Source organism: Eublepharis macularius, chromosome 2 (assembly GCF_028583425.1).
Source record: "Eublepharis macularius isolate TG4126 chromosome 2, MPM_Emac_v1.0, whole genome shotgun sequence".
NCBI lineage: Eukaryota > Metazoa > Chordata > Lepidosauria > Squamata > Eublepharidae > Eublepharis > Eublepharis macularius.
This window is the reverse complement of record NC_072791.1, coordinates 231,085,771-231,109,528: the sequence shown is the minus strand read 5'-3', so window position 1 is coordinate 231,109,528 and position 23,758 is coordinate 231,085,771. Positions and strand designations below refer to the sequence as shown.

General features: G+C 41.7%; 1 protein-coding gene across 4 annotated transcripts in view; it reads left to right on the top strand.

Moving 5' to 3' along the window:
- PARD3B (par-3 family cell polarity regulator beta) overlaps nucleotides 1-23,758 on the top strand; it is a 946,974-nt gene that overhangs the window by 190,815 nt on the left and 732,401 nt on the right. For all 4 annotated transcript variants that reach the window (XM_054971073.1, XM_054971072.1, XM_054971071.1 and 1 more), the window contains exon 3: nucleotides 19,199-19,370. In XM_054971073.1, the coding sequence (XP_054827048.1) occupies nucleotides 19,199-19,370 (172 nt within the window). The remainder of the gene's footprint in view (nucleotides 1-19,198; nucleotides 19,371-23,758) is intronic.

The following is a 23,758-nucleotide window of genomic DNA, read 5'->3' as shown; positions in this document are numbered from 1 at the left end:
CTAAGCTTCCATTGGAGGTGTTTTGCATATAGCTTTCCTATAGAGCTTAATAGACTGCTTGGCCTGTAGTTAATGGGATCCTCTTTATTGCCCTTTTTGTAGATGGGAATAATAGCAGCAACCCCCCAATCTCTTGGGATTCTACCTGTAATATCTGTTGCTGTAAATAATTCTGTTAAAAAGGGCACCCACCAATCACTATTTTGTTTTATTAGCTCAGGTGGTATCAGGTCAATACCTGGTGCTTTACCAGGTCTTAGAGTTTCAATAAGTTGTTTCACCTCTGTGGGATTCACTGGCTGCCATTTAGGGAGGGTGCTAAGATCTTTGGTCTGAGAGTTATTCATTACCAAGTTTCCATATAGCTCCTTATAGTGTTTTCCCCATATTTCTGGTAATATAATATTGGCTGTCGATTTATTAGTTCTACCTTGATATTGTGTAATTAATCTCCAGAACAGAGTGGAGTTTTTATTCTTTGTCACCTGATTGAGTTGTTCCCATACAGAGACTATGACCTCCTGCTTTTTCTTTCGGAGGTTTATACTGTAATTTTTGGGTTTTTTTAGATCCTCCAGAGTGACTATCTCTGATTCAAATCTATAACTTAGATAATTGGCACTGAGAGAACTTTTTGCTTTCTTACATTCATTGTCAAACCAGGATTTGTTGAGTCTCATATTTATCCTTATGTTCTTTATATTTGAACCCCTTAGTACTTTTTGAATTTCCTCAAGTATGGAATCATACATGGATCCCCCCTGCCAGCTGATAGTTTAAAGGGACCTGCCATTTGCAAGGCAGGAAAGGACCCTTTAAGCTGTCAAATGCCTCTTTCCATGCCGCTGCTAAGCGGCCGGAAAGGGGCATTTAAACCCCATGAACTGGTTCATAAACTTGCCCCAGTTCGTGCCAGTTCCTGGTTCATGAAAACCCACGAACCACGAACCTCATCGTTCAGTTTTTTTGTGGTTCGTGTCCATCTCTAAATTTAACTGAATAAATTTGATAAACTTGAGTTCGGTATTACCAAATTTATTTGATAATACAGGGTTCAGTTTGGTAATTTCTACTAAATTCCAAACCTAAACTTCATATCCCTACTTATGATATTGTACATGTGCCAAAGCTGTACCAGAAAGTTGCTAACCATGCAGTGTTTCCTAGACCTCTGAGATACTTGTAGCAGTATTCATGAGTTCAGGGTGGACATCATTTCTTCAGAAAGATGAAGAACCATCACTGCCTGTAGTTTAAATATTAATTCCATTCCATTCCATTCTCCTGCCGCTGTTTAAGCTGACCAGAAATGAAAGCATGGCAAAGGAAGTAAATTGCAGCCAGCAGTGATACTCTTGCATTACTTTCTCTGAAGTTACCATCATCTTGTTTCCGTTTACAGACTTCTGTCCTACAGAGACAACCTGTGAATAATACTACACCCTGTAATAGCACTGGTTACCATTATGATAATTTTTAGGAAGATTCATAAGCCCATCCTCCCCTCCGCCTGATTGCAAGATCACTTGTCATCTTTCACTGAGGACCAGGATTATGAGAAGAGCCCAATGTACACTGTGGTCTTAAATCTACCAATTAGTGTTGGAGATATTGAGCAAACCTTAACTTTGAACTCCTGCAGTTCCAAAGCCTCGGGGCTTTTTTTCTGCGAAAAGAGGTGGTAGAACTCAGTGGGTTGCCCTCGGAGAAAATGGTCACATGGCTGGTGGCCCCGCCCCCTGATCTCCAGGCAGAGGGGAGTTTAGATCGCCCTCTGTGCTTAGCTCAGCGGCGTGGAAGGCAATCTCAACTCCCCTCTGTCTGGAGATCGGGGGCGGGGCCACCAGCCATGTGACCATTTTCAAGAGGTTCCGGAACTCCGTTCCACTGCGTTCCAGCTGAAAAAAGCCCTGCAAAGCCTGATGGATGATCTCGACAACTCAGATCCAGGCTTACATGTTTCTGAGACTCCAAAAGGCTGTCCATCATCTTGTTTTAAATGTGTTGTTTTTAATGAATATGTATTTTTAATTGTATTTTTAGTATGTTGGTATCCACTCTGAGCCCGCTTGTGGGGAGGGCGGAATACAAATTTGAAATAAATAAATAAATCTTTCCTCTGTTGTAGCTAAAACTCCTTATGATTTTTGTCCTAAAACACAAGGTCTTTGGATTTGTAAATACGTTTTTTTTGTTTCCTTTTTTTGAGACAGTGTTCAAATTCAGTTGAAATTCAAAACTTTTAGGACAGACATGCGAGATGAGAAATGTCAAGTAGGCAAGTAAATTAAGAGGAGGCTTTTTCAAAAGGTTAAGTTTCTTTAGAACGCAGGTACAACGCTGTTCCTACTGATCCTGCACTGGACAGGGGGTTGGACTAGATGGTCAGTATGGCCCCTTCCAACTCTATGATTCTATGATTCTACCCCTAAATAATACCAACTGTCAGAACAGCCATATTGCTACCAAAGATTGTCTCTATAAGCACTTCTTATTTCTGGTGCCGGGATGTCAGACACTCGTTCATCTAAAATGTTACCTTGTACTTGTTTTGAGGCGCATAGACTTTTAAGTGGTCTCACCATTGTGTAAGAATGTAGGTAATTTCACAGTACTGTTGTCTTTAAATGAAAGCGGCAATAGTCATCAAAACAGAAAACATTATTATGTGCCTTTTCTTTGTGCTAGTAACTGATATAAAAGGCCTAATCGAATGTACATTTTTTTTAAAAAAACAAGAAATTAGTCTTAAATTAAATGCAAAAATTATTTTTCTCATTTGCTTATATGCAATATGTTGAATCTTACAGGCTTTTTATTTACTCAGCCTGATTGACAGGATTATAAATGAGAGCTGTGTGTGGAAGCCTCTAATTTTTCATAAGTAAATGAATTAATTTATCATAGCTGCTGTGTGTTATTGCTGTCTGTGTGCCAGACTGGCCAGCTCCTTTATTTTCCCCCCTTCTGCCTTCTAAACACTGAATCCATGTCATTGTGTTTGACAGCTTTCCGATTCCCCTGTCACATGCAATTTGGTACTAATCACATTTCCTTTGCTTAGTGTCAATGATACAGACCATGCATAATATTCCTCTACGTCCACTTATTTATGTGCCACACAGCTGAAATGCCTTGGGCATAAATCTGATGGAGCTCCTGCATTGAAATGCAAAACTGATGCTTGAACAGTAAGATAATGTGGTGTGGCAGATGTGCAATAGATAAGTGAGGTTCAACTGGTGATCTCTACCAAGCTCGGCTGCATTTTATTTATCGGTTTTGTGAATGCCGCCTTTTAAAATTGAAACTGTAATCAGTGCTGGTTCATTAGCTCTTCATTGTTGGTAATAGAATTCTTTCCATGTGGTCAAAACATGAAAGAATTAACTTTTTGTCTGAGTTCTAGAAATGTATGCAATTGTTAAAATATCATATTGCCAATATTCAGTGCGAGTTGTCTTGGGAGCGTGGGCTGATAATGAAATTTTATTCAGTTCAAGCAAAAATTAAGCTTTTTTCATTCTTGAGTTTCTTTGTAGTCTTTTAACATCTGTTGTGTTTTTAGGAGGTTGTTGTGCATTAATGTTAAACACTTAATATTTGTGCCCTGTAGTACTTTCAAGTAAAGTAGGTATAGTGGATGTTCAATAACTGTTGCAGTCCTGAAGGAAAGTTTTCTAGGAAAGACTGCAGAGACTGTTTACTTAGTACACGCATTCTCCAATTGGCTATGTACATTTTTGCTTCATATTTCTTGCTACAGAAATAAAAATCTCAGTGGGATTTTAAGCAAGACTTTGAAACTCAAGTCACTTTAGGGTCTAGGGACAAGTGATGAAAATCTGAACTACTTTAAATTATGGAGGCTTTAAAGGGGTTTCTGTGTAGTTTACATTTTCCTACAAGTAATAGTACTTCACTTTCTTTAACAGTAGTATTCCCCAAGCGTTACAGAGGAGTTCTGCAAAGCGTGCCTCTTGCAATTGGTCCTCCTCTCTAGTTTTGTTGTGTTTATATGTCTATATGCTTTTATTGTATTGTAAAATATTTTATATATACATTTAAAATGCTGTTTTAATGTTTTAAATATTTTAATGACTTGATGTTTGCCATGATTGGGTGGAGGTCCTATTTGTGTGGAAAAGGAGCATAGAAATATTTTGAATGATGAAATAAATACGAACAGTAAAGGACTGTCTAGGACGTCTCCTTTAGAGATTTACTATCCAGTTTTTAAACAAAAATCTTGTGGTTTCTTTCACTTAATAGAAATCAAACACTGAACCACTGTCACAATCGATCAGGACCATCAGGCACATTTTCAACCTTCACCATACCCTACACACATTTCTGAGAAAAGGAATTGATTTATATATGATGACTGTGATAAGCCAAACCACCTTAAAATTGCACTGTTGTTAAAGTGTGTGTAGATAGCATGGTGTGGCCAGATTCTCAGAACCAGAATTGGATACTGGGAATATAGGGAACTTTGGTTGTTGACAAGAGGCAAGTTGGGATTGTTGTTCTAGCAGGTGGGGAAGCTTGGGGGACAAGCACCAGCCAATTGGAAAGTCCTTAGAGGGGTGAATTGGCAGTGGTAGGGGAGATCCCTGGCCTTTAGGTGGGCAAGTACTGGCAGCTGTGACGCTGTTGATGGGACTTTGACGGTCAAAATGTGGAAAGTTGACATATAAAGATTTTTAAGATGTTATTATAAGATAACCGCAGGGCCTACTGCTAACATCCACCCTCTTTAGGTAATTTGCTGGGGAAAATATTTAGCTCACCAACCCATTTGAGTTACATATTTCTTTGTTCCACATACCAGAAGGGACGGATAAAGGCGAAAGGGGAGTTCAAGAAAGACGTTTATATGGCTTATACATGTCATATTGGGGTCCTCTACCCAAGTTAATTTTTCTATATTTAATTGGTAGCGGCAGAGAAGGTGTTTTTTTGTGCTCTGATGTTATTATGCAATGGCTTGATTCTGTTGTTTGTCTTATTCTGTCATGGAATGACTGAATGCATTGCAGATAGTTTGATTTTCTGTAGAAATACATTGCTGTGTAAGGGGTGATGGTGGTTTGCTGAAGCAGTTTGTCCCCACATGACCTTTCTTCCTAAAATGGTGTCCATCCAGGGTTATTAAAAGGCTCAGGTATACATACATGTAAGTCTCATATCATTTAGTAGATATACTCACTAGAAAGTATTTTTAAGATTGTAGACTAACAGTGCAAACCTAACCCCCCCAGGCAGTGCCGTCGCTCGTGCGCCAGTGTAAATGGGGTGGCACTGGATGGCACCCTATTGACTTTTGCAGGATAGTCCTGCTGGCGCCCGAGCGTGGCAAGGAGAAATGCACCGGCCCCTGGGAGGTCCTGCCCACCATTCCCTGACAACCCCACTCACACCAGCCAATGGCCACACCCCTCCCCTCACATCCAGGCGAGGGAAAAGCAGCGGCGCAGCCAATGGGGAGGCCGCGATCCCCGCCACCGCCAATAGGCCCCCGTCAGAGGGCAGGCATCCCTGCCAGGGAGTGGGCAGAGGTGACAGTGAAGGTCCAGATCGAACACCCCCCCTCACCCGTCCAGCCCCCATTTCCAATGAGGGCCAGGCCGGTGGCTGCAGCTTGGTGCACCTGCACATACCCGCTGCCACCACCAAGAGAAAAAAGTTCCCCCCCCTGAAAAGTAGGGCCAGACTGTAAGGAGCTAATCTCTGTTGCCTGGAGAGCAGTTGTAATTTTGGGAGATCTCCAGCTACCACCTGGAGACTGGCAACCCTAATTAGTCCCCAGGTTCCGGAGAAGCAGGTGGGGGGGGAGGCGGGGCCAGCAATGAGTGACAGGAACGTCTATTGGGAACCACGTGGGAGGCTGTGAGGCCATTTGGAAACGAGGGGAATGAAAAGCGCGCTCAGACTTGCTGCCGCACAATGCGAACACATCACTGCATCTCTACAAAGTGAGAGAAGGGGCCGGACCTTGATAGCCATTTCCCAGTACTGGGGAGATGTCCCCCCCAGAGTGAACAGACAGACCCTCCCCATGCCAAGCCCATCCCTGCTTCGGCAAACACAACCCCCACCCCCTGGCAGCAGCTTTCCACCTACACCCCGTCTTCCTGGCTTATCAGATGCCAGCCGCTCAGGCTATCAGAGAATGAAAGTCCTCAGTGCCTCCCCCCTCCCCCCAGACATTCATGGGCCACAGTTCAATTTCCACCCCTCTGCCTGACGTTACTTTGGGGGGGGGGCTGAACGGGGTCTGCTTGATACAATTGTGGCGATGTGTGAGTGGAAATGTGTGACAGGGTGTTGAGGGAGAGGCTAATGACAATGTCAGTCAGGCATGCAAATACAGAAGTTTGTTGTTTTTCAACTTGTTTTATTAAACTGGAAAAAGTGCCAATGTCCCTCGGCTGGAAAGGGAGCCAAGGCATTTCGCATAGCCCTCCTTCTCGCTCCCAGGGGCGAGGCTGAGATGCGGACTGCTGTGAGATATTGCTTCCTGGGATGGATCTGAATTTCACTCGCAGAGGATTCCGGGGGGGAGGGGGGGAGGAAGCAGACATGCTTGGTTGGTCATCTCCCAGATGGATCATGATGTGCCTGCAAGAGAAAGACATACGTGGGCTTTGCCTCGGTCCATGGCCGAGGCAAAGCCCGCACTTCAACATCTGAGAAGATGCACATAGTAGAGAGCGGCAGCGGCAGCGACCGGCTGATGCGAGACCCTCTGGCGAGGATGTGCTCTGCCTTGGGGTGCTTTTACCTTTAAGGGAGAAAACGAGCAGGTAGTTACAAACACCTGGTCAAGAGTCGTTTTCTGGGCAACTGCCCCTGGGGCAGGCAGGGGCTGCTGCCACCGTCCTCTCCCTCGCCATGGCTAGCGGTCAGGCGAGTTCAGGTGATGGGGTGGCCAGCACAAATCAACCAGCCGGCTTAGCCACCAGCGCATCTCCTTCTTACCAGTAAGTGCTACCTCACTCCTTACTGACATGGAACTTCAGAGTCAGATAACCTGCTAGGAAACGAGTGGCTATTGTTAGTTAGCCAGACTGTTAGTCTGGACTTTGCCCTTCTTCCCTTCAGCGAGTGCAAAGTTCTCCCACTTTTCTTGCAAAGTCCCCAAAGTGCCCTCCGTGTCTGCCACCGTATGCACCCTCTCTCCCGCCTCGTGTTCAAAGTGCCCATGGCAGGATGCAAACGAACAGAGCTTTCAGCCGTGTGCTCACTTACCTGAGGGCGTGGGCAGGACAGGCGGATGCTTTGTAGAGTGCGTCTGCAGGTGATTGGGTGCGAGGAGCGGGGCTTGTCCACGCCGGAAGTGCACACGGATTGGCCCCCATGATAGTTCCCATCCTCTGCTCCTTCAGGCCATGGGGGCGGGGCTGGCTGCTGCCGAGTTTTTGCCATTCAATGGGCGCCAATGGGCTACGCCTTGTTTTTTCGTGGCATAACTCTTTTACGCCGCTGTGGGCATTCCCGCTTCTGGAAGGGCTTAGGAAGTGACCTAACTCCGGCCCCGCCCTCTGCCCTGCCCCCTCCTGCACTGATGCAGGGCCCTATGCCTCTTCTCCGCCTCTGCCTGGCCGCCTCTTGCTTGCGGTGGTGCCGGCCCAGCAGCTGTTGTACGCCTCGTGCCACCGCCGAAGGAAGGGCATTTACGTCCACGTAGGAGCCAGTTCCACCGTCACAAGCCTTAGTTTGGTTCCTATTCACTTTCTCCGCCCCTCTTAGGATTGCACTGCCTGTTTGGGATAATGTGAAATTTCTGAGATCCTCATTTATACATATTCTCTCTCAAGTGTTCTGTTGGCATTTATTTTTTAGTATTTATTTTATTTTTGGCGGTTGTGTGTTTATGTATTTATATGTTTTTATTATTGAATTATTGTATATATTATTTTAAATGGTTTAATGTTCAAATGTTCTCAGTTGTACCAGCTTGGACCCTATTTTGATAGGAAGACGGTATAAAAATGTTTTACATAATAAGCAGTACTTTCCCAAGGATTTTCAGTTGAGTTATGTTTTTATCTAATATCGTTAAACTAAACTCAACCACTCTAATTTACTCATGTTAACTTTCTAGCCTGGAGCCTCTGCAAAATTTGATCTAGTACCATTTTGATTTTTCTGGGTAGTCAAGATTAATGTCATATTTTAAACTAACACATAATATTTGATTTGAAAGATCCACATTGTATCCCTTATATAATATAATATAATATAATATAATATAATATAATATAATATAATATAATATAATATAATATAATATAATATAATATAATATAATATAATATAATATAATATAATATAATATAATAGAGGTTTGGTAAAAACAGTTGTGATAAGGTACATCCCTGTCTCTTACCCCTGTTCAGTGCAAAATGTTCCAAAAAGGCTCTTTCAGTTCAGATCTAAACAGTCAGTTTGGGGTGTATTTCTGAAACCTCCTGTTTTGGCCTACCTCCTTAAAATAATTTTAAATTCTCATTAAAAAAAGATACTAGACATGACCAAATGCTTTTTCCAAGTCTAAAACCAGCACCATAGCTTCCTATTTAGTTCCGTTAATTAAGTTAATCAGTTTTTAAAATATTTGAAGCAACGTTATGATTCCTGAGAAACTCCATTTGGTCTAAATCAATGTATTCAGTCTGTTAACAATTACTGTATCTTGAAAATCTTGGTTTAAAAGAGAGATTGGACAATAAGATGCTTGTCTTGAAAGCTTCATTGTCTGAAAACAATTTTCTTTTTAGAATTAAAAGTCCCCTGCAAACGTCTAAAATTCAAGCCATGATTTACCAAACTTACTTATTCTGTGTATATCATGTTTGCTCCCCACTCCCCCCAGATACCAAATGGTACTTTGTTCTCTGAACCAGCTTCAGTTATAATGAGGAACCTGCAGGTAAGAAACAATTTTTGAAATCCTGCTTTTGCTACGAATCCATTTAGCTTGTAGGCAGCAGGAACCACAGATAGCCTAACTTCTATATTCTCCTGTAGTAGTGTGACAATGTGGCCTCATAAGAAAAGAAGGCGCTACTCTGAAAGCATGTGCAGAGCTGTGACAAGGAATGAAAAAAAAATATACAAAGGGGATGTTAAACCTAGGGCAAATCCTAGAGTGCTTCTCTGACGTGATATTGTCATTTCTAGTTTTGCATGTTAGCATGACACTAAAACCCAGAGGGGATGGGATTTATAGGAAAACTTTATCCAGTTGGGGGTCCTCCTGTCTAAACTGGATCAGAACCAGGTAACATGTCACCACCAGGCAGGTTCCAGATCATGGAATTTTCCCAGTATAGAATCATAGAATCATAGAGTTGGAAGGGGCCATACAGACCATCTAGTCCAACCCCCTGCCCAGTGCAGGATCAGCCTAAAGCATCTCTGACAAGTATTCATCCAGCCTCTTCTTGAAAACTGCCAGTGAAGGGGAGCTCACCACCTCCCTAGGCAGCTGATTCCACTTTTGAACTACTCTGACCGTGAAAAAGTTTTTCCTAATATCCCATTTAGCCCATTGCTTCGCGTCCTACCCTCTGCTGCCAACTGGAACAGCTCTTTGCCCTCCTCCAAATGACAGCCTTTCAAATATTTAAAGAGAGCAATCATGTCCCCCCTCAACCTCCTCTTCTCCAAACTAAACATTCCCAAGGCCCTCAGCCTTTCCTCGTAGGGCTCAGTCTCCAGACCCCTGATCATCCTCGTCGCTCTCCTCTGCACCCTCTCGATTTTGTCCACATCCTTTTTGAAGTGAGGCCTCCAGAATTGCACACAATACTCCAGGTGTGGCCTGACCAAGGCAATATAGAGAGGGGCTATGACCTCCTGCGATTTCGATGCTATGGCCCCTTTGATACAACCCAGGATTGAATTAGCCTTTTTTGCCACCGCATCACACTGACTGCTCATATTCCGTTTACAGTCCACTCTTACCCCAAGATCCCTTTCACATATACTACTGCCCAGAAGTGTATTCCCCCATCCAGTATTTGTGCTTCTCATTTTTGTGGCCCAGGTGTAATACTGTGCACTTGTCTTTGTTGAATTGCACCCTATTCACAGCTGCCCACTTCTCCAGAGGATTCAGGTCTTGTTGAATTTTAATTCTATCTTCTTGGGTGTTTGCTACCGCTCCCAATTTGGTATCATCAGCAAATTTAATGAGCAGCCCTTCCACTCCTTCATCCAGATCATTGATAAAAATATTGAAAAGTACCGGGCCCAAAACCGAGCCCTGCGGCACCCCACTGGACACCTCCCTCCAATCTGATGAAACGCCGTTGACCACCACTCTTTGAGTGCGGTCCTCCAACCAGTTCCCTATCCACCGAACTGTCCTTTAGTCTACTCCACAGTCTTCCAGTTTGCCCATCAGAATGTCATGGGGGACCTTATCAAAAGCTTTACTGAAATCCAGATATATACTGGAAGAGATGGTGTGTGGTCCATCTCAGTTAGGTGTGTGGAAAAGGAAGTTGGGTCCCCCCCCCCCCCAGTTTCTTGCTCTCTTCTCCCTTCCTTCTTAGCTTGCCCTCTGAACTAGAGATGGAGCTGTCTTTCCAGATCTGTCAGTGTCTTTGCATGACTGTAGCAGTATGTGAGTTTATGTGGACTGAAGTGGTTTCTACAAGGAATTCCCAAGGCTAAAGCACCTTAGTTTCTAAAAGAGGTTTATTATACTAAACATCTAGTTAAATAAGAAGCACAGATTGTTAAGCTCTGTTTTACAGCAAAGGAAAACATAGCAGGATTGGCTTGAGTAAAGCAAACTTAAAGCAGTGCTGGTTAAAGTTAAATTATGCTCTAGTTAGTATACCCCATCCTCCTTATGTTGAGGGATGGGTCATTCTTTTCCCCACATCTGAACAAGCTTACTAAAGCTCATTCCCTCAAGGCTCAAGGACTGGACAAAGACTAGGGCTGGCTTGACAGGCTTGACTGATGAAGGAGCATGTGACTGCCGCCCCCTACATCTTGGTTTGCAGCTTGGAGTCTCCTACTGGTTTTGAAGCAATTACTCTCCAGTTCCCACTATAAACCAGTTCACCAATAGTAATCCCAGTTATAGAGGCTTTCTGGCCACCCGCCACTCAATTTGGTGTTTGGTCAGTTTTGCTCTTGGTACTTCTGAGATGAAAGCCCAACTTTCCATCAGAGGAGAAGCGATAGCTATGGGATGCGTCCCTGCCTACTTGAACTGTCCCAAGTCAGGCATCACCTTAAAATGCCAATCTGCCCTTTAAGTGCAACTGGTATTCTGATTCCCCATTCCAGCAAAATAGTAAAGAGTCCAGTAGCACCTTTAAGACTTACCATCTTTATTGTAGCATAAGCTTTTGAGAACCACAGCTCTCTTCATCAGATGCATGGGAGGGTTTGAAGAAACTGGCCAGAGATATATAGGTGGTGAGGGGAGAGGGGAATAGATGCAAATCAGTTGCAAAAGTCATGAAAGAGGTGGAGTGCTACTGGACTCTTTACTATTTTGCAACTACAGACCAACATGGCCAACTATTCTGGATCCATTCCAGCAGATAAACTTTTATTATTTTATCATCAGAATGATCTGTCTATGCATGACAAGGATGACTTAACTCATAATCTTTCAACATGGTCACTGGTCTAAGATATTTAATAACATGGACAATAACACAGAACACAGTGGAACTCCTCACTCCGCTGGCTCGGAATATCTTCTAAACCCAATTCCCTAGAATATTTAAACCACTGAGTTGCTCTGTGTGTCAGCAGTGTAAGCTGGCATGATTTTTAGGATTTCCTTTATTTGTTCTACAACAGGTACAGGATTGTATTTTATAGCATCATTAGCCAATTTTGTTTCTATGAAAGAAAAACGTGAGAAAAGTTTTAACAAACAAACTTACTTAGCATGAAGTGATCACAACAAGTCCAGCAATTCCATTACAGGGAAGGTTGGGAACTGTAACAGGATTGCTGTTATGTCTCCCTTCCCTTCTTAATTTATTTAATGGATTGCTAACAAGAAATATCACAAGTAAAAATGTTTATTTCTTTAAATGATTTTTTAACCTGGCAATACTTGAAAACTAATGACTTTAATTACATGCAGTTTTAGTTCTTTTTCCTCCCGGAAGCTGCAATACTTAGGCTTGGGGGAGAAACAGAAGTGCCTCTTTGGTTCCACTTAAGCTGGATAAAATCAGTGCCGTTGCGTGTGTGCTCTGTTTTTTATTCTTAGGAAGAGGTTAATATGATTCTTACCTTTTTAACCTAATTGAAAATGCTAATCTGGTTGCGCTTTTTTCCAAAATAAAAACAAATCCTTATGAAAATGTTTAAGAATGCACACAATTGATACAAACAACTAATTACCTTCAGTTTCAGGTATATAAGTATATCGAAATAGAACTGCAGTGTTTCCCTCTCCACTTAAAGGTGATAATTTGTTTTGTTCTAGTTGTTGAAGTGCTGAAACTTCAATGTTGTAATTATATACACTGATCTTGCGAAACTTTGTTAAACCTTGTCAGTTGTATTCAGTTTTTTAATGACTTATTTCATTAGGGTTAGGGGCATTGTCTGTGGGTTTTGGGGGGGCCGTTTGTGGGGAGGGCAGGATATAAGTCAAATAAAATAAATAATAAAATAAACGTTATCATACCTCTTATCTCTGACCATTTTTTGTATTGAATGTTTGGAGAATCTATTAAAAAGTCTTCTCTTACTTACCAGCCTTGTAACTGACACTTGATTTACAGTCTACCCTGTCCTGGGCACCATGTGCTTGAAACCATATGTTAATTATAGAACACCCAGTCATGTTAATTATATCCCATTATGCTCTCTTTTGGCCAACAAAAACTCATTTGAACTCAGAGCTCTTCTGATGCTTATGATGAGCCTCTGGGGAAATGGAATTCCAGGCCATAAGCTCACACTTGCAGCCCTGATTTGGGGCTCCAGACTGAATTCCCAAAGGTGAAAGAATATATTTGCTTCTTGTGTTCTGTCAGTAGCATTATCTTTCTTTGTTTCTCTGTGTGCCAATTACATTTTCTATAGATCCCTGAGGTGGTACGTGTTTGGATTTTTTTAAATAAAAAAACATTCTGTAGTTGTACTGCATTGATTTCATCTGAGGATACACAGTACAGCCCCATTTAACCAACCAAAATACTTTGGGGACACCAAAATGTCTAAATTAGTTCCTTTTAAACATGATTGAACTACTATAAGAAAAGTATTTTAATAAATACTAAAAATAAGGAGACATTTGCTAATTGAAACTAAACTAATAGACTTTATGATGCCAACCTGTGACATAGGGTAGGTTTGTTTTGGTTTTTCCTTCGTGAAATACTTTTAAGCACAAGAATGCTCAGAAAGCTAGGGTCTTAGCAATATTAACAAAGTCTACGCAATATTATGCAGTCGAGATGATATGAAGTTATTTCCAAAAATGTGTATTTTGTGTATTAAAAGCATGAATTTGCAGGGGAAAGTTTAATGTTGGTTAACTTCATATAAAATGTGTTAAATCACTTTGAGAAATACGTGGGTTCTGAGAAGAAATAACATTTATACTCAGGAAATGTTTTTTTTAAAAGCCTGTACACACAGTAATAATCATTCACGTATATTAGAGTAGCCAGAACCATTCTATAAGGATCAGTTCTGGCCCAGTTCATTAATGGCTTGACTTAAAGTAGTAGAAAGGAATATTGCAATATTAATAAGGTCTACAAACATTTTGGGGAACAGGTTAAATTATGTCGGAGTGTAGCTATGAAATGAAATTGTGCAACAGTATTTTGAGCTTGAGGAAAACTACCATATTGCAGAAAGGCTAGTGTGTTAGAGTTTTATTCTTGCCACCTTCCTGCAAAGGGGATACTCAGAGAAGAAAATAATTAGGGATGCCCTGAATTTTGTGGAGGACATGTTCAGCTGTCCCAAACACATAGGGTGAGCCAGTCATCCAATATATTCAACTCCCAATGAGCAACTCAAAAGGAACTGCCTCCTAAATTTCTTACTGACCTAGAAAGATGTTTGAAGGTGGAGATCAAAAGTTGACTCTCACCTGAACTTCTCCAGCCCACCCCCAGCCCATGCTATTCCAGCAAGGTTGAAACACATTCTTTCCCCCTCCACCTCAAACTGTCAGCTTGGGCTGCAGAGAATGAGAGAAGATTGCTCCTGCATTAGCTTTAAGCAGAGATGAAATAAGCAGTTCTCTGGGATAAGGGGGTAGGAGTGTGAGCAGTCCGCATAACTCTCTGTGATATTATATGCACTTATGATTAGCAAAATCATAAGTTCCCTCACTAATATGCTTCAAGCTGTAGTACAAAGCCGCCCAGTTGAACAAAACATTGTTGGTTCCCAATCGGGAGACTGGAATGCGAATGGAATGTTGATAGAATGCAGAGTGATTAGGTGTGATTCGTTCCTGCCCTCCCTGCCTCAGGACATGCAGCACTTTTGACAATAAAGGTGCTTGAGAGATTTTCCTTTAACAAATCCTTGGACATTCCACTCCTCTCTCCCCTATTCAAGAAACTCTGGCTAAAACCCTATCTAGCAATCAAGGGCCATCAATCATCTGTGATAAGTTTAAACTAAGTTCATTGTCCAACCCTGGAGATACTTAATTAAAACTGTAGCTTTGGTGTCTGGCACCGGGAATGATGAATGAAAACCTCCCCAACTCATATTGTCATTCTCCAGAATACCAATCATGGTTCCTCAAACCATTTCTGTCCCAGGAGACAACCCAGGGCTGAAGTCACCTTCTTGCTCCAGGGCCCATTTTGCACTATGATTGAGCCTTGCCCCAATCAAATTGTCCACGCCTACTTGGATCCAAATGCTCTACTCTCAGGTCCCTCTGAGCCTCCCGGCAAAGGACACTGGCTTTTTGAGCCCTCTTCCTCTGTGGACTTCTCTACTCCTATGGTGGTAACTATTACCCAAATCCCATAACCTATATCTAACATCCTCGCTGTTTTCCTTAGGACTCTTGTATACGTGTTATTTGTTTTGCCTTTTGCTGTGTGTTTGAATTTCTCCCTTTAATACAGATTACTTGCTTTGGAAAACACCTGTCTAGTCAGTTTCCTCGGGGAGGGGACCTGGTAAAAACTGATGGAGAATCTTAACTTGTTACCACCTCTCGCAGCTTCTCCTTGTTTGCTAATTCCCCCAACTCACAAGGAGACCCATCTAGGTAACAGGAGAAACAGATCACTACTCCCCTTGCAAGTTCTCAGTTTTGGTGCAGGGGAGGGGAGCGATTTGCTCCTGTTCTCTGCATTTCAAGCAAACTGAGAGATTGGGCTGCAGATAATAGAAGCAAATTGCTCCAGTTTTCTCAGCCCAAATTGCTGGTTCTGGGTGAAGAGAAAAGAATGGTCACTTCTTTTCTCCCTACTTGAATCATACAGCTTCAGCTGCAGAGAACACGAGCACTTTGTTTTTTTTCTCTGCATCCCAACCTGACAGTTTGGGTTGGGGAGAAGGGAATCAGTAGGGCTCATCCCCCTGGCAAATCTGCTGCTTCTCAGCAAGACGAGGTTGCAACAAACTTCCCATGTTCAGAGATCAGAAGAGCCCAACTTCCAGCTGATCCCTGCAATCAGCTGGCTCCTGACACCCCCACCCCACCCCAATAGTTTGTTGGGTACAAAGCAGATTTTCTTCAGCAGAGGATAGAAGCTGATGGTAGTTGGATTCTGAGGGCTGCCAGACCCTCAGCCCTCAGAATCTTTTCCTGAGAACAGATACAGCTTGTGAACAGCTAAACAGCTGGTTAATTAATTGGCTCCCTGGTTGTCACTGGCAAAAAAAGGCACAAACCAAGCCAGCATGAGATTGAGCACCCATGGAAATAATTGTTTACTATGTATGCACCAAGAAATAATTATTCCAAAGACATGCAATGGGTTGGATCTTCCCTAAATTTCTGTAGACAGAAAGACTGGTGAATTTTTGCTGATTTCCCCCTCCAATGGTAGGTCCCCCATCCCCCAAGAGTAGCATTTTGGGCTACAGGGGGAAAGGGGAGACTGGGAAGTTAATAAGCACAATTTGAATTGCATGGTAAAAGGCATGTAGATACTGGAAGAATGTAGGCTTTGCTAATTATTCATTGCTTCCTGTGTACAGTGTTAAAGTCTGTGAACACGACCTGACACTGTTTCGTGCAACCAAATTATAAATGAGACACTTTAGAAGCAGTAATTTTTTTTCTTTCCTTTACCATTTTTGCACTATTTTCCTGTTTTTATGTTGTTTTCTTGCTCCAGGCAAGAGGATTCTCTTAAATATTTGTCTTTTTTCCCCATTTTAATTTTTGCTTAAGGTGATAGCTGTATGAGCAGTGATGGATGGATGGATGGATGGATGGATGGATGATCAGGGGGTCTGGAGACTGAGCCCTACGAGGAAAGGCTGAGGGCCTTGGGAACGTTTAGTTTAGAGAGGTTGAGGGAGGACATGATTGCTCTCTTTAAATATTTGAAAGGCTGTCATTTGGAGGAGGGCAAAGAGCTGTTCCAGTTGGCAGCAGAGGGTAGGACGTGAAGCAATGGGCTTAAATTACATGCACAAAGGTACCAGCTGGATATTAGGAAAAACTTTTTCACGGTCAGAGTAGTTCAAAAGTGGAATCAGCTGCCTAGGGAGGTGGTGAGCTCCCCCTCACAGGCAGTTTTCAAGAAGAGGCTGGATGAATACTTGTCAGGGATGCTTTAGGCTGATCCTGCACTGGGCAGGGGGTTGGACTAGATGGTCTGTATGGCCCCTTCCAATTCTATGAGATAGATAGATAGAAATATTTGTAGAGGAGTTAGCCGTGTTAGTCTGTGGTAGCAAAATCAAAAAGAGTCCAGTAGCACCTTTAAGACTAACCAATTTTATTGTAGCATAAGCTTTCGAGAATCAAGTTCTCTTCGTCAGACGAAGAGAACTTGATTCTCGAAAGCTTATGCTACAATAAAATTGGTTAGAAATATTTGTCTCTTTGTTGTATTTTATTCACAGTAGTGTATCATTTTGACATAGATCTTCAAAGTGATGCAGAAAACCAGATACTACAGTAGTATTTTAATGTAATGTAGGAACATTAGCCTTTTGTTGTGGTTTTATATAGATATCTGAAGAAAATTAAATGTAAGCTGCAATATAGTGCAGAAGCACCTGGGCTGAGGCAAGAGCACATGGTGGAGAGCTGTTAATTACATAATAACATTTGATTTATTTAAGGCCCTTCAGGGCAAGTTAATGCTACACTCAGAGCGATTCACAAAGTATGTTATTATTATCCCCACAACAAACACCTTGTGAAGTGTGTGGAGCTGAGAGAGCTCCAAGAAGCTGTGACTGACTCAAGGTCACCCAGACTCTCTAGATTAGAGTCCTGCCGCTCTTAACCACTACACCAAACTGGCTCTGTACTGTGTATCCTCTCTTTAAATATAACCTTACAAAGTTCTCAAGGGAGGGGCCACAGCATTTCCTTTCCTTTTCCATCAAAAACTTGCGCTCCAATTTCTTGTTTTCAAGTCTGTGTTCTAGATGCTGATGTAGACTGGAGGCCATAGTTTCTGCAAATGTCTTGCATTAAAGAATACATTATTAAACGACTAAAAAGCACTTCACAAAAGTGTGCACCATAAATATAACATGGCAGTACAGCTATAAAGTGTTTTGGGACCTTCCAAATAAATAGATAGTAACACATTCGTGGGGCCTCCCCTTAGAGTCTCCTTATGCACCAAGGATTGGAAACTTGTGTAGTACAGTGCCGTGTTTCATATAAAGACGGGCTTGATTATTTCATATGTAAGCCAGCCTCTTTCCTTATGTTAGTAATATTCCAATGCAAATTGTTGGATTAATTTACTTAAATCTTATATTGTAGTGAAACTTTCCTTAACTGGCCAACTGTAAGCCACGTGCTGCAGCTGTACAAACTAATGTTTTTACAAAAGTTGTGCATTAAAATTGTGTCCCCTTCCCGAGTCACCATGTGGAAGACCAATAAAGAACCCAAACACGGAGTGGCACTGGCTTCCCCTGCCTACAGTTTACAACAATGCTTCTATGTGTTGGCGCCGCATCAAGTGATTCAAAAGCAGCTGCTATTTCTCCAACTTGTGGAGTGTTTTAAAGGCTTTCTGTCTTCATTAGGTTCATAATAAAGCCTTCTGGAGTATACTTTTGGCTGTTTTCCCTCTTTTTGCACATTGTTTTTTTCTATATACAACATATTCCTTCATATAACAGTATATTTCTGTGTGGGGATTAGTTTAACATTGTTAAATAAAATAGCAATTCTTGACATAGATAATAAATAAAATAGCAGTTGTTGACATAGATCTGAATTTTTCCCCATGTTGTTGCATTTGGAGTTCATTTGCTTCTGATACATCAGAAATTGTCCACAGGCTGATAAATTTAAAAACAATGTCAAATTAACCCCTATAGGTAAGAGAAGAAATTGTGCTGTTATACTGTGAAAGAAGATTCTCACCACTTACTAGTGGTGTGAAAACTTATGGGAAAGGTCCAGAGAGTGGCCCATTATGACAATATGTTAAGGCCCATCACTTTTCTCTCATCTAAAATGTTTTGCGGAGCAATGTTGATATAGATGTATTAAATTGTCCATATTAAAACTGATAATGTTCTTGGCAATCAGAAGGACTCATAAAAACCATACTGTTTAATCTAAGCTATATTCCCCATACTGCTCTTTCCTACATTTTATTGTTTCTGCTTGATTAGAACACATCTGTACTATTTTTTTTAAAAAAACTGCTTTTCCCATAATAAGTCAGATTGGCTTTTACCGAATGTTCCTTTTTGTTGGGTTTCAGCTACCAAGATGTTTCTTTGCACTTGTTCACTCTTCTGTGTCGCGTAATGTCCACCTGTTGCATGAAGCTGCTACCTGATGTTAAATTGAATAGTCAATTCAGAGAGTTCCTAAATCTAGGTAGGAGCAGAGGGCTGGAGGCCTATAGGGGAGAAGAAGTCAGAAAAGCCCCATTGCAACTGCAACGCTTTCTGGATTTCTTCCGATCCGAGCCATTGTTTGGTTTTTGTGCTCTCATGCAGAGATCCCTGCCTTATTATGAAAATCTCACGGAGTAATCTTTCATTTTTATAGCTGATTGCTGTGTATGATGAACGAGATCCACACCCGAAGCTTGATGACGTAAATGGTAGCCAGATAGACCGAAACAGCCCGGATGCTTTTGAGTCAGAGGTCGCTGCCCAGTTAGCTGCATTTCAGCCAATTGGAGGAGAGATCGAAGTGACACCCTCTGCCTTGAAACTAGGTACGTGCATACGAACTCTTTCCCGCCCCCCTCCCAAAGATGATCCTAACCTTGAAAAAGTAGCACATATTATTGCTGAAATCCTGTTGTCTTGGGAGTTTATCATATACGCGGATGGGTGCAGTCTGTGCTAAAATATTGACATTTTGTGGCCTGTGTATATTATACCAGTTAAGCTCCTTTTGCACAATTCACTCTGACATTCTTACTAGTTTTACTATTCTTCACTATGGTTCTTGAGCTTCTAGCAAATGCTGCTGAGTATCTCTTGGGGCAGTGTGAAGTAGGGATTAATGTTTTACTGGGCTATGACTGTGAAGAAGCGTGATGCTCACTAACTGACGTTAGGCTACACCTTCTCTCTTGGCCTAGCTTACCTCACAGAGTGGAGGTGAGGAGGAAAGAGAGGAAGAGAAAACCCTTCATGCTGCCCTGACCTCCCTGTGGGAAGGCAGGGTGAACATTTAAGAGATCTCCATAGCCACAAGAGCTAAGGACTTACTCCCTCTAATAATGAAGGCGGAAACCTTTAGGGTCTCTGAATTCTGTGACAAATTCCCTCAGTGATCCCTCCACCATCCACTGTTGTTTTTATGTTGCATTTATTTTAAGTTCTGATTTTTAATTTATTTTGTGTGTGAGGTATATGCCGTCAAGTCATCTCGAACCCCTTGCGACCCTATGAGTGAAAGACCTTCAAAACGTCCTATCATTAACAGCCTTGCGCAGATCTTGCAAACATGGTTTCCTTTATTGAGTCAAGCAATCTCGTTTTAGGTCTTCCTTTTTTCCTACTGCCTTCCACAGTTCCCAGCATTATTGTCTTTTTCAGAGAGTCTTGCCTTCTCATGATGTGATTGAAGTACGATAGCCTTAGTTTTGTCATTTTAGCTTCGAGGGAGAATTCAGGCTTGATTTAATCTAGTACCCACTTATTTGTCTTTTTGGCCATCCACGGGATCCGCAAAACTCTCCTCCAGCACCACATTTTAAATGAATCAGTTTTCTTCCTGTCAGCTTTCTTCATTGTCCAGCTTTCACATCCATACATCATAATGGGAATACCATCATTTAGATTATCTTGATCTTGGTTCCCAGAGAGACATCTTTATCTTTAAGGATCTTCTCTAGCTCCCTCACAGCTACTATTCCAAGTTTCAATCTTCTTGTGATTTCTTCCTTGCACTCTCCCTGTTGGTTGATGATTGAGCCAAGGAATAGAAAATTTTGAACAATTTCAATTTCCTCCTCATTAACTTTAAAATTGTGTAATTTTTCAGTAGTCATTATTGTCTTCTTGATGTTCAGCTGTAATCCTGCTTTGTCACTTTTTTCTTTAGCCTTCATCAGTAGTAGTTTCAGATCTTCACTATCTTCTGCCAGTAATGTGGTGTTCTCTCCATATCTCAAATTGTTGATGTTCCTTTCACCAATTTTCACTCCACCTTCTAGATCTAATCTAGCTTTCTTTATGATATGCTCTGCCTGGAGGTTGAACAAGAAAGGAGAGAAAATGAATCCTTGTCTGAGACCTTTGCCAATTGAAAACCATTCTGTTTCTCCATAGCCTGCCTTTACAGTAGCCTCTTGTTCAGAGTACAGGTTGCACGTCAAAACAATAAGATGTCATGGCATCCCCATTTATTTTAACACTCTCCATCGGTTTTCATGATCCACACAGTCAAAAGCTTTGCTGTAATCTATAAAACACAGGCTGATTTTCTTCTGGAATTCCGTGGTACGTCCTAGTAGCCCTCGTAAATTTGCAGCATGATCTCTAGTGCCTCTTCCTTTTCTGAATCCACTTTGAACATCTGGCGTTTTTCGTTCCATATACGGTAAGAGCCTTTGCTGTAGAATTTTGAGCATCACTTTAGTTGCATGGGAAATTAATGCAATAGTCTGATAGTTGTTGCACTCTTTGGCATTTCGTTTTTTTGGAACTGGAATGAAGATGGAGTGTTTCCATTCTGTGAGCCATTGTTTTGTTTTCCATATTTGTTGACATCTTCTTGATAAAATTTTGATGGACTCATTTTCTGTAGCTTGAAATGCCTCTGTTGGTATTTCATCTACTCCAGGTTCTTTGTTTCTTCCAGTTGCTTTGAGTGCGGCTTTTACTTAACTTTCTAAAATGTCTGGTTCTTTGTCAAATGATTCTTCTTCAGAAGTATCTGTCATCCTTCCATCTCTTCTGTATAGTTCTTCAATATATTGTTTCCATCTTTCCTTTATTTTTTCCTGATCAGATACTGTATTTCTGTGATGATCTTTTAGCATCTCGAGCCATGGCTTGAATTTCTTAGATCTTGTGGAACAGATGGTTTGTTCTTCCTTTGTTGTTGTTGTTTTCTATTTATTTGCATTGGTTATTAAAATAGATTTCTTTGTCTTTGTGTGCACGTTGCTGAAAAGCTGTGCTTAGAATTCTGACTAGTTCTGTCACCTTTTGCTTCTGGACTATCTTTAGCAATTTTAAAGAGTTTCCTCAATCATCCGTTTAAGCTTCTCCTTTCTTTTGTCTACAAGAGTAGTCTTTGCACATTCTTCCTTGATAATATCTCTGGTTTCAGCCCATAGTTCTTCTGGCTCACGATCAGTTAAACTTAGTATTGCAAATCTGTTCTTTACTTGATCAGTTAAACTTAGTACTGCAAAACTGTTCTTTACTTGATCTTTAAATTCTTCATTATTATTTATATTATTTATTATTTATATTGTATTTTGGCACTATGATTCTTTTAGCATTTCTCTTTAGCTTTATTGTAATTTTTGATATTAGCGACTCGTGATTAGGAGTGTGCAACAAAAAAAGATTCGGGAAAAAGCAGGAGCATACTGAAGCAGGAAAAAGAGTTGGAAATAAGCGATTTCTGAAGTGGCAAGCTGCTTCGGAAATCTTATTGACTGGCTTTGGTATGCCCCGTAAAGATTCAGAGCCCACTGGAAAGCCGCCGCACCGCTTATTTCACCCAATGAGAGGGGGACGAGGGGGTTCCCTCCTCACCTTCCCGTTGGGTGAAATAAAATGCGCTGTGGTTTACCATGCCCTGCTTGCTTCAGCTGAGAGGTGGGGCTTCCCTGCCTCTCTGCTGAAGCAACATCCTGGAGGAAGTGCCTTTTTCCGTGTTACTTGCTTGCAATCAACATGGAAAGGGGTGCTTTAAACATGCTTCAGCTGACAGGTGGGGAAGCTCTGCCTGTCAGCTGAAGCAAACCCTGCGGGAAGCGTCCATTTCTGTGCCGCTCACAAGCAAGTGACATGGAAAGGGGCGTTTTAAACTTGCTTAAGCTGACAGGCGGGAGTCATTTTGGAAAGCTTTGATTCGGCATTTCTAGGGCGATTTGGAAATCCTGAATCTTTACAGATCGGGCCTGATTTGGGTGTTTATTCTGAATCAGAATCCCGAATTGCATACCCCTACTCGTGATCTGTATAACAATCAGCTCCTTGTCTTGTTTTAGCTGAGAGAATAAAGCTTTTCCATCTTCTGCTTATTTAATCTATTTGGTTCTTGTATTGTTCACCCTGTGATTTCCACATATACAATCATCTTCTTGGTTGCCTGAAGCATGTGTTAGCAGTGAACTGGTTGTTGGGTTCACAAAATTGTATGAGTTGCTCTCCTGCTTCTTTTTGTAATCCTACCCCAAATTTTCTATCAATATTTGATTGTGCTTTGTCTCCTACTTTTGCGTTCCAGTCACCTCTGATTATCAGCATATCTTGTTTAGGTGTATGATCAATTGCTTCACATTTATATTCTGGTTTTAATGGCTTTTAAGATGAGATTTTTGTTTGTTTTAATTTGTTAGCAGCCTTGGTGGCCTTGTGAGAGCATAAAGCAGGGGTAAAAATCTTGTAAATAAATACATTGTATTGTTCATATTGTCCTGACAATTTTTTCCTGTTTACCCTTGTTCTCAATCCTAAGTGTTAGTGACTTGATACGAAGTTACTACAAAACCCCCCCCAGCACTTCTGAGCTACAACCAGTCAGTTTTATAAAGCTGCAGTCAGGAATCGTGCTGGGCAACCTTGGTGCAGTCACATGCTTTCAGCCTAACCTACCTCACAGGGATGTTACAAGGATAAAATGGAGGAGAGGAGAATGAAGTAAGCTGCTTCGGGTCCCCATTGGGGAGAAAAGCGGGGTATAAATGAAGTTTTAATAAATGCATACATATGTTGTACAATAAATAAAACTTCGGTATTCAGCAGGGCTTTTTTTCAGCTGGAACGCGGGGGGACGGAGTTCCGGAACCTCTTGAAAATGGTCACATGGCCGGTGGCCCCACCCCCTGATCTCCAGACAGAGGGGAGTTGAGATTGCCCTCGCGGAAGGCGAACTAAACTCCCCTCTGTCTGGAGATCAGGGGGCGGGGCC